The 14,472-nt window shown below is 33.8% G+C and overlaps 2 protein-coding genes across 2 annotated transcripts; one reads left to right on the top strand and one right to left on the bottom strand.

The window, feature by feature from the left end:
• The first annotated feature begins 3,149 nt into the window (after positions 1-3,149).
• LOC109810479 (FAD/NAD(P)-binding oxidoreductase family protein) lies at positions 3,150-10,358 on the top strand. Its single transcript, XM_020373953.3, has 15 exons — positions 3,150-3,688; positions 4,265-4,444; positions 4,575-4,632; positions 5,403-5,453; positions 5,675-5,757; positions 6,490-6,577; positions 7,123-7,164; positions 7,259-7,333; positions 7,415-7,483; positions 7,952-8,067; positions 8,796-8,908; positions 9,199-9,278; positions 9,480-9,600; positions 9,805-9,871; positions 9,981-10,358. Exons 1-15 carry the CDS (start codon positions 3,273-3,275, stop codon positions 10,111-10,113), a joined length of 1,692 nt encoding a protein of 563 aa, XP_020229542.1. The 5' UTR covers positions 3,150-3,272; the 3' UTR covers positions 10,114-10,358.
• A 70-nt stretch (positions 10,359-10,428) lies between these two features.
• On the bottom strand, positions 10,429-14,472 carry LOC109810480 (Clathrin adaptor complex small chain family protein). Its single transcript, XM_020373954.3, has 8 exons — positions 14,293-14,472; positions 14,048-14,127; positions 13,896-13,938; positions 13,745-13,806; positions 13,115-13,211; positions 11,838-11,908; positions 11,310-11,401; positions 10,429-10,801 (listed from the first exon to the last, which is right to left on the bottom strand). The coding sequence occupies exons 2-8, from the start codon at positions 14,114-14,116 to the stop codon at positions 10,735-10,737; spliced, it is 501 nt and encodes a 166-aa protein (XP_020229543.1). The 5' UTR covers positions 14,117-14,127; positions 14,293-14,472; the 3' UTR covers positions 10,429-10,734.

The following is a 14,472-nucleotide window of genomic DNA, read 5'->3' as shown; positions in this document are numbered from 1 at the left end:
CATAACACATCATGTAGGTTGGACAAAACTAGAGGTAACGCCAACTAATAAGCCATTGGACCTACACGATGAAGGATCTGGTAAGGACCAATGAACCTCATCAATGTGAGCTTCTTCACCCTTACAACCCTTCCCACTCCAGTAGTGGGTGTCACCTTGAGAAACACATACTCTCCCTCCTCAAACTCTAGAGGTCTCCTCCTCCTATCAGCATAGGACTTCTGTCTACTCTGGGTAGCTCTCAACCTCTCTTGAATCTGTCTCACCATCTGAGTAGTCTGAAGAAATAACTCTGGACCAACCACTACTGACTCACCCTCTTGATACCAACACAATGGAGTCCTACACCTCCTACCATACAAAGCCTCAAAAGGCACCATGCCAATACTCGAGTGATAACTGTTGTTGTAGGTAAACTCCACTAATGGTAACACCTCCTCCCAGCTACCCAGATGATCCAACACACAAGTTCTCAAGAGATCCTCAAGTGATTGAATTGTCCTCTCCGATTGACCATCTGTCTGTGGATGATAAGCAGAGCTCAACCTTAACCTCGTCCCCAAAGCCTGATGTAGAGTTTGCCAAAACCTAGAAGTAAACCTCAGATCTCAGTCAGAAATAATACTGGAAGGCATACCATGCAACCGTACTATCTCTTTGATATACAACTATGCAAGTCTCTCCAAGGACCACCTTTTGTTGACAGGAAGAAAGTGCGCACACTTTGTCAAGGCCTTTTGGCCATGATAAATAAAAAATAAATAAAAATTACTGAAATAAATTTTTAAAAAATTATTTACCAAAATAAATTATTTTGGACACGTCGGAGAGAGAGATTAGAAGAAAATGTCGACACTGAAGGTGAATTCAATGTACAATAGAAGACGTCAATTGCATTAACGTCATTCATGCAAAAAAATTAAACATAAAACGTCAGTAACTTTGACGTTTGGCATACATCTCTCTCACATTCCGCAGTATCTGTTCTCTCTGCATGTGTTGTGTGGTGTCTTTGCATGTGCTCTGTGTCGTGATGTTGTTTGCATTTGGTTTCGTGGTGGAGCACATATCCTTTAAAACTTCCTTAACAAGTAAACATATTTTAGAAAGCCTTATCGAGCTTATATATATATAAATTAATTTAAATCATAAATTTTATATTAAATTATATATTGTGAATTGAGAATGTGCATAAAGAGTAATGCTTTGGACTCCGAATCAAAGTTCCGAATCATTTCGAACCATTCAATGATTTATATCTGTACAATATTTGAAATAAATTATTTTTTTAATTTTATTATTTTAAAATTTTAAACGTTTGGAGGATTTTTCGGCCAAAACCTTTCGGAGGATGTATCATTTCTGGTGCATAAAACATGAGATAATTTTTGAGTTAGAATAGCAAGAAACATCATGTTAATGAAGAAACTCCGCAAAACAAAAGAATAGCGAGACACCCTATTATGGAGAATAACTAATCATATGTTGGTTGCAATTTTTTAGTTAATAAAACTTTACTATTTCAATTAATCTATTTTTATATTAATTTATAATTTTATTTAAATGGCAATTTATTAATAATTATCCTATAATATAACTATAATTAATTATAAAATTTATTATTAAAATAAAAAAAAAATCTCAATTTGAAATGAAATGGAAAGAAAACGCGTGTTGTTAAAAGGGAATGGAATATTAATTAGAAAAGGAAAATTCTTAAAGGTTCAACTTTTTTTTTTTTAATAATGCAAGAGTGAATTTGTGAAAAAATCTAATATATAAATTAAAAGAAATGAAAACTAAAAGGAAGACATGGTTAATAAATTAAAAAAAAAATAAGAATAAGATGCACATTTTTGTTTTGACAAAAAATTAAGCCGCGCGTGAGAAAATGTATTGCAATTAGGGATGGGTATACGGATGGGCCTGACCTATTTAATTTTCAATTCACAATATATAACTTAAGATGCTTGTTCTGACTTGAGCGTCTGAGTATCTTTTGCAGGTACCTCCTCCCACCGGAATATTCGCTCGAAATTCTCGTTCGACCCTAATGGTGTGTTTGGATGAAGAATTTTACAAATTCAAGGAATTTTAAATTCTTGGTATTTGAATTACTTTGATTTCAATTTCTATCATTGTTAAAATATTTTGTTTGGATAAGTCAATTCAAATTTCTCAAATTTTAAATTGTTAGGTTGGATATGATAATTTGATTCCACCATGATAAAATTGATTTTAAAAATATATTTATATGTTGAGATTTTTAAATTAAATTTTAAAAAAATAAATATTAGCTAATTTTTAAATATTTAATAATTTTAAAAATTAATAGTAGATAATATTTAATATTTAAATATATTTTTGAATATTAAATATATTTTCGAATTCTTACTCTTTTGGGAGAATTTGAAATTCTACTATTTCAAGGAATTTCACAAATGCTTTAATTTCAAATTCCTTATAAATTCCTCATCCAAACAAGGTATTTTACCTCAAAGAAATTGAAATTCTTCAAATAAATGAATTACTCCATGTAAATTCTCCATCCAAACACACTATAAGACTATGTGAAGATTACTAGTCTGCTCTCAGACAGGTACATTTAGATAAAAAAAATTAAGTTGTATAAAATAAAATAAAATAAAACACTAATTAAATCCATAAAAACTAATTTTAACAAATTCTCCTGATTAAAATTATTAAAACATTACTCATTAGATGCGTACGTTATTTATTACAAGATTCATAGTGTTATGCTACATTTTTTTCTTCTAATGATACATAGTCATGTTGTTTTTTATAGAAAAAATCTTGGGTGGTCCATCATGCATCACAACTAACTAACACTAAATTAGTATAGGGACCACATAATGGTGTACTTTCTACACCCTACCAACATGGTCTCTTCTTCTTCCTCAGGTAGTGCATGCAGTGGGAGTGAGAAGGAAGAAAAAAAAAATCCAATAACAAAAGTGGATTGTATAATAGTGTAGATAAGATGACCACGGTAATTTTCGTCATTTTCATATGTCTGTTTTTCATTATACGTTGATGGAATAAATTTAATAAACATTTTTTATATCGTTGGAAAATTACATTCTTAAAAAGAAAAAAAATTAAAATAATGCATTCTATGGGTCAAGAACAATAAACTAAGTTTTTTCCCCTTTAACACAAACAGAGTCGATATCTAATATTAAAACCATTGCACTACGCCACTGCCATTATTACTAACACAAACGACACCACAAAATTCACAAATTTACGATATGTGGCGGAGGAGCTTCAGCAGCAGCAGCGGCAGCACCGCATTGAAGGCCAAGAAATGGGACGCGCTGATCATCGGCGGCGGCCACAACGGCCTCACGGCGGCCGCATACCTCGCCCGCGGAGGCCTGTCGGTGGCGGTCCTGGAGCGGCGCCACGTCATCGGCGGCGCCGCCGTGACGGAGGAGCTGGTTCCCGGGTTCAAGTTTTCGCGGTGCAGTTACCTTCAGAGTCTCCTGAGACCGTCCGTTATCAAGGAACTGGAGTTGGAGAAGCACGGCTTGAAGCTTCTGAAGCGCAATCCGTCGTCGTTTACGCCCTGTCTCGACGGACGCTACCTTCTCATGGGGGCCGACGAACATCTCAACCACTCTGAGATCTCCAAATTCTCGCTGACTGATGCAGAGGCTTATCCAAGGTCTCAATGTTTTCTCGCAAATCAAATGTGTCCTTGGAATTCGATGCTTAAATGAATGCCACCGTGCTTGCTTTCGTAAAAGATAAATAAACGAATAATGGAAACGGAAAATGAGATATGGAGAAATCCTGGTTGTAATTTCTTAGATACTTTTGTTCGATCAGAATTGGACTTTTCTCTCACTAATTTGCATTAACATGGAGGTGAATTTTAATTCTAATTGTTGAACATTAGTAAAGACATATATGAAATTGCATTTGTGTGGCTTTGTCAAGAGTCGGAGTTGTTTTGACTGAAATAGAGTAGCGTAATGCAACAAAGTAGGTTTGAATAGATAATCAGAAGAGTTTAAAATATAATTTGTTTAGTAAAAACTAGATTTACGTAATGCTATTGCTCAAATTAGTGATGATATTTTTCATTTAATTTGTTCATTGACCTCTTTGACAAAGGTGTTTGACTTCTACCTTATGTTCAAGCTGCATTGATTGTACGTTCATGATGTAACAAGATTTTGTTTGTCTATTCACATTTCTTTTGTTTTTATTTTCTTAATTCTTTGTTATTATCTTTCAGATATGCGAGTCAGCTTGAGAAATTCTGTAAGTTCATGGATCTAGTGCTGGATTCGCCTCCGCCTGAATCTGTGCAGCACAAATCGTCTATTAATGAAAAATTGAAGAATAAAATACAGAATTCAGTATTTTGGGCAAATTGTCTGCGCCAGGTGTCTTCCTTGGGGCAAAAGGATTTGGTGTAAGTATTTGTTTCTCCAATAGGGATTTATTTTTGTAAGCAACAAGTTGTCGTTGCTTTGAATAGCAAAGCCGTGAATAGGGCACGATAACAACTAATTTGACATTGTGATACTGTATCTATTTTGTAGGGACTTTATGGACCTTCTGTTGTCCCCAGCTTCTAAGGTTTTGAATAACTGGTTTGAGGTAATATTATGGTTTTAATTGCTCTTCATTTAGATATTCAACTTCAAACTTTGACTGTATCTCTTAAAACTGAACACATATCTTCTTAGTCTCTGATGTTGTATACTTTTGTTTGTGTTCATATCTCATTTCTCAGAAGTTTTCTGAACTTTTATTTATTTATTTATTATTTATGATATAAACACCTTTTGAAAGTTTAGTTCAAGTGTTCAACTGGACAATGACTGCATGTCTGATCAATGAGTTAAGATTGCATATAATCTTAACTTATTTCCGTTCATGATATATTCCATCTCATAGCAGTTCTTGCTCAATATAGTGATATGATCATATCTATTTCCTTGTTTCACTGTGTTAAGATCCCATGTCAGCTCAATATATGAGCAAAGTAGCCCTTATAATGACTTGGGCAATCCTCCTTTATTGACTACTTTTTGAGGTTGAGTTAGGTCCAGTTCATTCTCAATTCTAGTATGGTATTAGAGCCTGCCTTAGTTCTAATGTTAGGTAACTCTTAAATGTCTAGTTTTGCAGACTTAAAATCTGTTTGGATACAAGTTAAAAGTGTTTTTGAGAGCTTCTTTATTGGAAATAAAAACATTTCTAAGTTTGTATCGAAACAAAGCTCCTCATGCTCTAGATATCTAGCCTAAGTGTAGAGGGTGTTGACTTCGGCAACCTTGTTGCATCTTGCATGAAAGTTTTGTAGTTGAGTTAGGCCTAATTAGTTCTGAATTCTTTCTTAATTTTGTGTGCCATTGTTTCTGCAGGCAGATGTTCTGAAGGCAACCCTTGCAACTGATGCTGTGATAGGCAGTACAGTAAGAGCAGTTATCCTTTCTGTAAAAAATTCACCATTATATTGTAACCCAAAATAGAAAAAAATTTCAGGTTAAAGATATACATGAATTTCTTCATCCTTGTTTAAGAGACAGACCAACAATTACAGTACAGATTTTCTACAAACTTTTCTCTGATAAAAATAGCATAGCCGATTCTCATCTTTCACAGCATATATAGTATTTGTAAATCTGAAATGCAGGCCAGTGTCCACACCCCAGGAAGTGGCTATGTTCTGCTTCATCATGTGATGGGAGAATCTGATGGGGAGCGTGGAGTTTGGTCGTATGTATTCCTCTTGTTAGCTTGACATGTTTATAGTGCATAATCAAAATGGAATAGCTGTTTGCCAAAAATATTTTTCACATGCTAGAGTGATTTGAAATTAAGTTTACTGATACTATTTGGTGCATCTTACTCAAAGATTGATTCTGGAAAAGGAAGCACTGTTGAATATTGCATTTACGAGTCAATTCACAAGTTTGATAACCATGACTAACAAAGAGTACTGTATATTTTCTTAACAATTTTATTATAGAAAGGCATTTTGTGTCTGTTTCTTAAAAGCTTCTGCACTGTATTTGAGAACAGTTGTATTTTATATTGCAAATGTTTTTAATAGGTATTCTTGGCTCAGTCTCCTAATTGATTGTTGAAATGACAGGTTTTAGGTTTAGAGGGAGGAAAAGGATAGGATAGTAAAATACTATGAAATTCTTACTGACTTAATATGATATGTTGTGTTACATTGTGATGATGTTTTTCATGAAAACTAGAGTACTAACCCTAAAATCCTAACAAATCATGTAATAAGGAAACACGATAATCAGTCCTAAGAGAATGAAAATAAAAAGGAAACTAATTCTAAAGGATAATCTAGGATATGATGAAGATAATATTGGATATTTTTTCATATATTCTAACACTTCTCCTCAAGCTAGAGTTTACTAAGCTTTAAAATTGTTACAAATATATGCTTTTAAAAAATAATGGATAGCATGCTATTATTCCTTGTAGATATGTTGAAGGTGGAATGGGGTCAATATCCAAGGCTATTGGGAATGCTGCTATTAGAGCTGGAGCACATATTGTAACCAATGCTGAGGTATGTCATCAAGATCAGCTTGCAATGACATATATATCTAATATATTACTTCGCAACTTGGAGAGTAAAAATCTCACTCTTCCTACTCTCTCAATTAGACATTCTTTCTTTTTCTTCTTTCAAGATACATTTCATAGGTTACTTAAGCAACAAGCCAAATTTTTCTCTCAAGTATGTCAAACTACGTACATTTATCTTCTGTCTTTCAATCAAACATTTTTTTTATCTTTATCTATAAATTGAATTTCAGTAGTTTATTTTTTTAAAATGAAATTGTCAATAACGATCTTATATCACAAATGTTTATTTGTTATGAATTTTAATTATAATAAAATTTATACATTAAAAAATATTTATTTATTAAGAATTCTAATTATATAAAAATAAACGTGTATCTTATGGAATGCCTATGGTAAAATACTAGGAATAATAATTTCAGTTAATAGGGGAAAAAAAAGGATAGGAGGAGAAAGGTTTCTAACCTCCTCCCCTTTTATTTATTTCTTCCCGGCTCTAACCGCCTGTTATATTCTGTATTCTTATAGGTGGCTGGGCTGTTGATTGAAAACTCTAGGACTGTCTGTGGGGTTAGTGTCGTTCGTAAACCGTGAATTTGCTCAATCATGTGGATTTTTAAAGTTGGATCTTGGCAATTAAATTTTGTAGATGTCTTACATATAGGTGATTTTGGCCGATGGTACTGAAGTGCATTCTTCAATTGTTCTGTCTAATGCGACTCCATATAAAACTTTTATGGTAAATTCTCAAACTAGCTGCAAATACTAACTTTTTCGGCTCCTATACTTGGCATTAATTGCATCTTCTGGTATGTAACAGGAATTTGTGCCCAACAATGTCCTCCCTGATGATTTTGTTCGTGCAATTAAGCACTCTGACTACAGTTCTGTAAGTTAACTATTTTTGCTCGGTTTATATTTATTTTTAATACTCTCAATATCTACTCTGTTACTGAACTAGAATAATTGGTAAGATTAAAATATATGTGGATAGCGTGCTCCTGGATGAACTTCAAATATTAATCAGATGACAAACCTGGGTAATTTTGACCAAAACATCAAGAAAACAAAGCTGGCATAATTATAAACATTGAGCAACATTGAGAAAGTTTTCTCCCTCTTTCAGTAAATATGATGAATTTCCGTGCTAGCCATTGACATTTGGCAGACTGGCTGCAAGTCTTAAGTTAGATTTGTCTAGGACAGATTTTGAGTTGGTGTGTTAGGGTTTTCTTTTCTTTTTTCCCAGAAGCTTCAGTAATTTTTGGATCTAAAGACAGTATTTGGGGAAGTTTTCTCAGTAATTTTTGTTTAATTAACTGTCATTGTTTTATTTGGTAAATATCTATGGAAACAGGCTACTACAAAAATAAATGTAGCAGTTGATAAATTGCCCCAATTTCCTTGTTGCAAGTTAAATCATCCTCATGCTGGCCCGCAGCATGTCGGCACAATTCATATAGGTTCAGAAAGGTATGTTAAAATGGAATCATATTTCATCAATTGCGGATTCGTGTCTTGCTGTCTAATCTATATCTACATTAGCTTTAATCTTATTAGTTAAATTATAATTTTAGTATTTTATCTTATTTTTAAAATTTATTTTAATCTTTTATTTTTAAAAGTTGGATCAATACAGCTTTCAAAATAATGATCATTTTTTTATTATTTTAGGAAATAATTTTGAATATTTTTTTATATGTGAAACTTGTCTCATTAATTTTGTTTACATGAAAACAATTGAACCCAACTAATATTTGAAATAGAAAAGTCATAAACATTATGAAAATTAAGTGAAAATGAGTCTAACATGTAACTAGAAATTAAAAAATTTAATATCAAATTCTTTTTTGGCTCGTGTAACTTATTTTCTACACGATTATCATCATGTTTATGCCCTTTTTGATTTGAATATCAATTGAAAGTTTCAAAATTTTCAAATCTAATGAGATAAGTTTTACATTTTAAATCAGTTAAAAAATAATAAAAATTGTGACTCAAAATAGACACCAACCACTGTTTTGAAAGGGATCAAATTGAAACAAATTTAAAAAATAAATGATCAAAATAAATCTTTAAATTATAAATAAGATAAAGGAATAGAAATATATTTTGGTCGATTTTATTCAATATGGACGGTAGCAACTTTTTTTATTTTGAGGACATGACAATTTTCTTTGCCCCTGTTAATTTCTATTTAGCATGGAGGAGATTCACTCTGCGTGTCAAGATGCAGTAAATGGAATACCATCCAGAAGACCAGTTATTGAGATGACCATTCCCTCCGCACTGGACAAAACTATTTCTCCACCTGGTACTTGAAACTTTTCATTTAAGAATATCCTAATATGTTCAGTTTACTGAAGGAAGTTTCATTACTTTGCTTTCAATGCATTTGCCACATTTATTATGATGATTTTTGGGCATTGTTGAAGTGACGCTGTTTGCCTTTAGAATTCCATTAAATTTCTGACTAGTGGATCAGAACTGGAAAATTGGCTTGAGTCAGCACGCATCTCGTTAATTTATCTGTATTTGATGCCTTAATAATCTGTAATATGTTGATAACATCTAGTTTATGACATGTGCTTTCTTCATGCATAGGTAAGCATGTGATCAACCTGTTTGTGCAGTATACACCCTACAAACCATTGGATGGCGACTGGCAAGATCATGACTACAGAGTTAGTTTGTTTGGATGTTCTAGCGCCGTTATTTTTTTTTCTTTTTCTTATATTCTTATGCATTTTGTTGTCTCGTTTTGTTTTGTTCCACCATGGTCAATGCACTTGTGTGTGTGCAGGCGACCACTTAATGCAAAAATTACTTTATAAATATTTTGTGTTGAAGGCGCTTCATTATATCTTATCTATCCTCGTATTCAGGAATCATTTGCACAAAAATGCTTCACGTTGATTGATGAATATGCGCCTGGCTTCAGTACATCAATCATTGGATATGACATGCTGACTCCACCAGATCTTGAAAGGGAAATCGGTTTGACGGGTAACCTACCCAAATTCACCCAAACAAAAACATATGCAGTTGGAATCTTTTAAAATAAAAAGCAAGCAAAATACCTTATTTTAAAGGGCACAAGCGATACCTAAGAGAGTATTAATGAAACTAAGCTTCCCAATCCCTCGATATTCTACTAGAAAGCACTTGTACACCGTGACTACTAACATATCGAACTGTTCTTTTGGACAGGTGGGAATATATTTCATGGTGCTATGGGGTTGGATTCCCTTTTCCTTATGCGACCTGCAAAGGGATGGTAAGCTCAATAGAAATGGCTTGTGATACAATCTGATTTTGTTTTTTGACATGACTGATTATGACCATGCTGTTCCTGCTGATATTGTTTTCATTGATTTGGGACATAGGTCAAACTATAAGACTCCGCTTCAAGGGTTATACTTATGCGGAAGTGGGGCACATCCTGGGGGCGGAGTTATGGGAGCACCTGGACGTAATGCTGCGCGTTTAGTTCTTCAAGATGTTGGAGAAAGAACATAAGTGGTGATACCTAATTATGACTCTCGCTCAAATTGTCAGTGCCTGTAAACAGGCTCGGAGGAATTGGTATTTCATTGGAATTATATGCAGTAACTTATGCAAAATTTGCAACGCATTAGATAGAAGAATAATGACAATTATTTATCAAATTGGATGAGCAGCATAACAAATATGCTATAACTTGTAATTTCTTTAAGATAATTTGCCGCTTGTTCAATGCATTGATTCCATTTGTTACTGCTTGACACGGGAATTCTACGACTACGGTTGATCATTAATTTTAATGTGTATTAAAGTATTTATACGAGGTCAACATTTCAAGTCAATTGAATCAAACAGATTAAGTGAAATTGGAATCATCTGGGAACAATTGAGTGGTCAGTACAGTACAGTACACGGTTTCTTTGATCAATAAGGGTAGGGAATCACTAATGCAAACTCACCAATTGCCTAACCAACCCGTTATTATATCAGGATGTCAGTCATTTCAAATGGGAGCACTCACATTAGGGTTTTGGACGACAATACATCCTACGGACTCCCCTATGCATAGATACTTCACCTTTTTGATCCCTTGTATGTGTGAACGCAGATCCTTCCGGCAGCTTAATTGCAATTATATTACCGTGACCTCCAACTAGAAACAGATTTTGGAACAAGATTGATTGCATTGGATGCTGCTTCAAGTCTGCTTTCACGCATAAACCACAATCAGATACACGGGTATGCACACAAAATGCATCTATAATAAGCACCTATTTTCCATAAAATGTTGAATTCAAGCAGAGAAATATATGTATAAAAAAACATGATAATTTTGGTTTGTCGTTCCATCTTTGATAGATACTTATTAGTAGATAGTTAGGGGTATACTAATGAGGGAGTTGATTAGCTAGGTTAATTGGGTGAGCTGAGATAGTAAAATAAATAAGACACGTGGCCTATAAATGAAGAGGGGAGGGTGAGGAGAAATCATATCATTTGAGAGAGGATTAGACACTTGGTGGGGAGAGTCCTAGTCTCTTCAATATGCAGCGAAATCATTCATTTGGTATCTTTTAATCCTAGCCAAAGGCCGCTACCACATTGGCATACAAATTGGGATTAAAGGTTCAGAAACTAAAACTCATTATTTCCTTCAGATTAATGTAAAAAGGAAAGACCGTGTTAAAAACCAGATAGGAAAGAGAGAGCACTTTGATATTTCTTCAATAGCCTTCATAACCTCAGTTGAACTTGTCTCCAACACCTGGCCTCCGAGAATGATCTCATCTAGTATAGTATGCATCTGCAGATGAACTCATTTTTTATGATCACATTAATGGAAATTCAAAAAACAGATATTGCTTGAGTCAAAGGATTGAAACTATTGCGTTACTGAGCAAAAGAGAGAATTTACTTCCCTATTGAAGGGCATTTCAAAAACAACCCAAGATTAGTGAAAACAAATAAACATATAAAGTTGTCGTCAACCTTTTGAGTAAAATAGGATAGATTGAGATTGTCAATTGCTTCATATTTGATTGAGAAGAATCTAATAATTCAAACTCACAGACAGTGGCAAACTCCAGTGAATCTCTATATATGCAAAATAAAATGTTTCTCTAAATCATAACGCAGTTTCTAATTAATTTCTTGCTACATGGTATCATACGGAGTCAATTTGTTATATAAAAATATATATATATATATAAGATTCATAATTGAGGGCACAAAGCACACACCTTACTATAGTTGAATACGATATCAAGCTCACATACATTTCTGAAGCATTTGTCCAATGTTTCAACAAAGACTGAAAGCAGAATGGGACAAAGTAAGCAAATCAAACCATAAAATTAACAATGATATAAAAGGCAGCAATGAGCAACTGTTAGCACAGCTACACAATAGCCATGCAGAACGTAATGGATAATACAGAGTGCAAATAATTACTCTACCAGGATCCTTGGCACAAAATGCAATAGAATTGAAATGGTTAAAGAAAATGAATAATTTAAAGGTTTAATATATTATTAACACTATTACCTCCAATGGGAATTCTCTGAGAACAATAGCAAGTCCAGAAATTAAAAATGCAAAATAACCACAAAAATGTTTGGCCCAAAAAAAATTAAAATTAAAATTTAATGAAAAGAGCTGTTCATGCTGATTTGTAATTAGGTTCCAGAGCATTTTCCTACAACTTGTACTAAACTTTTTTCCTTTCCCTTCAAAAATCTAGAATATAAGTATCAACAAAAATCAAGAATGTAAATTGTGTTTGCAATTTTTTTTCACATGTTTATGACAGAAAACAACAACAACTAAGCCATATCCACAATACAAGGTTGGCTACATACATGGATAAAAAGACATAATTAAGCTCTACCAGAAATCATAATGATTAATAATGGGAACCAGCATCAAAGACATTATCTTTTAATCAGATAAACAAGTACATCTATCATACTGTTTCTCAGTTTGATGATATGCTAAAATTTTCGGTTAATACCATTCACATTTTTCATTAGAATGCTGTAGACACTTCTCAAACTCCTAAATTTACAGGTTATAGATGGTTTGTAGCAGATTTTCATCCTTTTGTGCTTCTCACAAGTTATACTCGTATTCTGAGGGTAATATCAAACATATTTCATTCAAGATAGGGGGTGTCAATCATAAAAAGCGAAGCTCAGGGTCCAGTGAAGGGACAGACCCACTTTCAGGGTCTATAGTTGGTACTAGGCAGTTTTACCTTGCAAGATAAAAACTAATTGATACCAGTTTTCAACCAAAAGTTCACAGCTTCTAAGATACTCAAGACAGAAACTAAGTGATAGCCAAGCACACCAATAAGTAGTAATTACTGTGCAAAATTATCGAACAAACCATTTAGTAGACTTGTCCATGTAAAAAGAGTAAAAGACAAATCTTCTGGATTTTGACATTTAATGCAATGCAGTAAATAGTTAGGCAATACCAACAATATTCATGCATAGGGAGTAGTTTAGGAATCTACCTTGGATCAAGTCAAGAATAGCAAGCTCGTTTTCAGAACTATCAAATATGAACACAAAATATAATGTTGCGAAATGCTTGTAGACAAGGCGAGAGTCCTGCAGGAGAATACAACAAATGAATTCACAGTTTCGTGCTTCCTTTCCTCGGAGAAAAGAGATGGGATAATAATACTACTACAAACAAGCCAAAGAATTGCTCAAAAGAGCACAGTACAACACCAGCTAGCTATCAAGTTAAGAGCACTAGTCCATTCGAAATATAAAATCAATTAGAGTCTTCAATTCTAAAATAAAATGCACACTTACAATTATTAAATTTGAAACCAATAGAGTCTTCGATTCTAAAATAAAAAGAAAAACACACTTAAAATTATGATCACGATACTCCTAACTTTAGTTTCATTGCATGTTCATTGTAATTCGGTTCTAGCTCTCACTCTTCACACCAACATATGCCAATACAAATCCATATAAACCATAGAATCTTTTTAGGTAGTAATATACCAGCAAACAGCAAAGTAAAAGCCCTAATCTAATTATTCATTAATTTATTTCAACGCATCGTTAGTGATAATTAGGATCAACAAACCATGACTCTGACAGGTCAAAATCACAGCAAGTAATAGTACCGGGCCAAAAAAGGACTCAGCATCCACAAAATTGCTGACATGTTCAGGCCTACTGCATAAGACTGCATAAAAAAAAAAAAAAACAATGATGACAAAACAGAAAGCAAAAATAAGAAAATAAATAAAAATTCAAAGAGAGGGAAAGAGAAACCTGAAAACACATTGCGAATAGCTTCCTGCTGCTTCTCCACGGGCTGATCTACCAGCACAAAAAACGAAAAAGTGTGAAAATTTCATCAAGTGAAGGATAAACGAAAATGCGGATGGCAAGGATTTGAATAATGAAGAAAGAAAGAGAGGGACCTGAAATTCGTAGAATTTGGAGAGACGAGGCTTCCCCTGCGTGTTCATCACCAGCACTGCTTTTATCATCTTGCTTATTTCTGGAACAAATTAAGCCCATAATAAATGATTAATGGAGTTTCTTTCTTATCATAACTCGAATTCAACTTCATAGCTCGCAGAATTGCATCGATGATTTATGAAAGTGAAGCAATCGAAAGAAAATTAGGATGAACTAGACGAAAGCACTGAAATAGAAAAGGAACCTGAAATTGAATAGGCTTCACCAGTTCAGTCTCCGATCGCCGATGGGGCAGTGTTTTCCGAGGCCTAGCTAGAAAGCGTGTAGAATGAAATGCTCCAAACGCACCGTTTCATCTGATTTGTCCTGGCCAATATGGTTGCGTGGCTTAGGAGTTATAGGACTGCAGTTTGGCCGTCCAAAC

This window comes from Cajanus cajan, chromosome 5, assembly GCF_000230855.2.
Source record: "Cajanus cajan strain Asha chromosome 5, NIPB_CcT2T_4, whole genome shotgun sequence".
NCBI classification, from domain to species: domain Eukaryota; kingdom Viridiplantae; phylum Streptophyta; class Magnoliopsida; order Fabales; family Fabaceae; genus Cajanus; species Cajanus cajan.
The sequence above is the reverse complement of the archived record's forward strand: the minus strand, read 5'-3'. Positions and strand labels throughout refer to the sequence as shown.

Coding starts and splice junctions, on each gene's coding strand:
- LOC109810479 (XM_020373953.3), top strand. CDS start 3,273: ATGTGGCGGAGGAGCTTCAGCAGCAGCAGCGGCAGCACCGCATTGAAG. Junction 8,068..8,795: donor ATTCATATAGGTTCAGAAAG/GTATGTTAAAAT, acceptor ATTTCTATTTAG/CATGGAGGAGATTCACTCTG. Junction 9,279..9,479: donor GGCAAGATCATGACTACAGA/GTTAGTTTGTTT, acceptor CCTCGTATTCAG/GAATCATTTGCACAAAAATG.
- LOC109810480 (XM_020373954.3), bottom strand. CDS start 14,116: ATGATAAAAGCAGTGCTGGTGATGAACACGCAGGGGAAGCCTCGTCTC. Junction 13,212..13,744: donor CTGAGTCCTTTTTTGGCCCG/GTACTATTACTT, acceptor ATTCTCCTGCAG/GACTCTCGCCTTGTCTACAA. Junction 10,802..11,309: donor GCTATTGAAGAAATATCAAA/GTGCTCTCTCTT, acceptor GCGTGAAAGCAG/ACTTGAAGCAGCATCCAATG.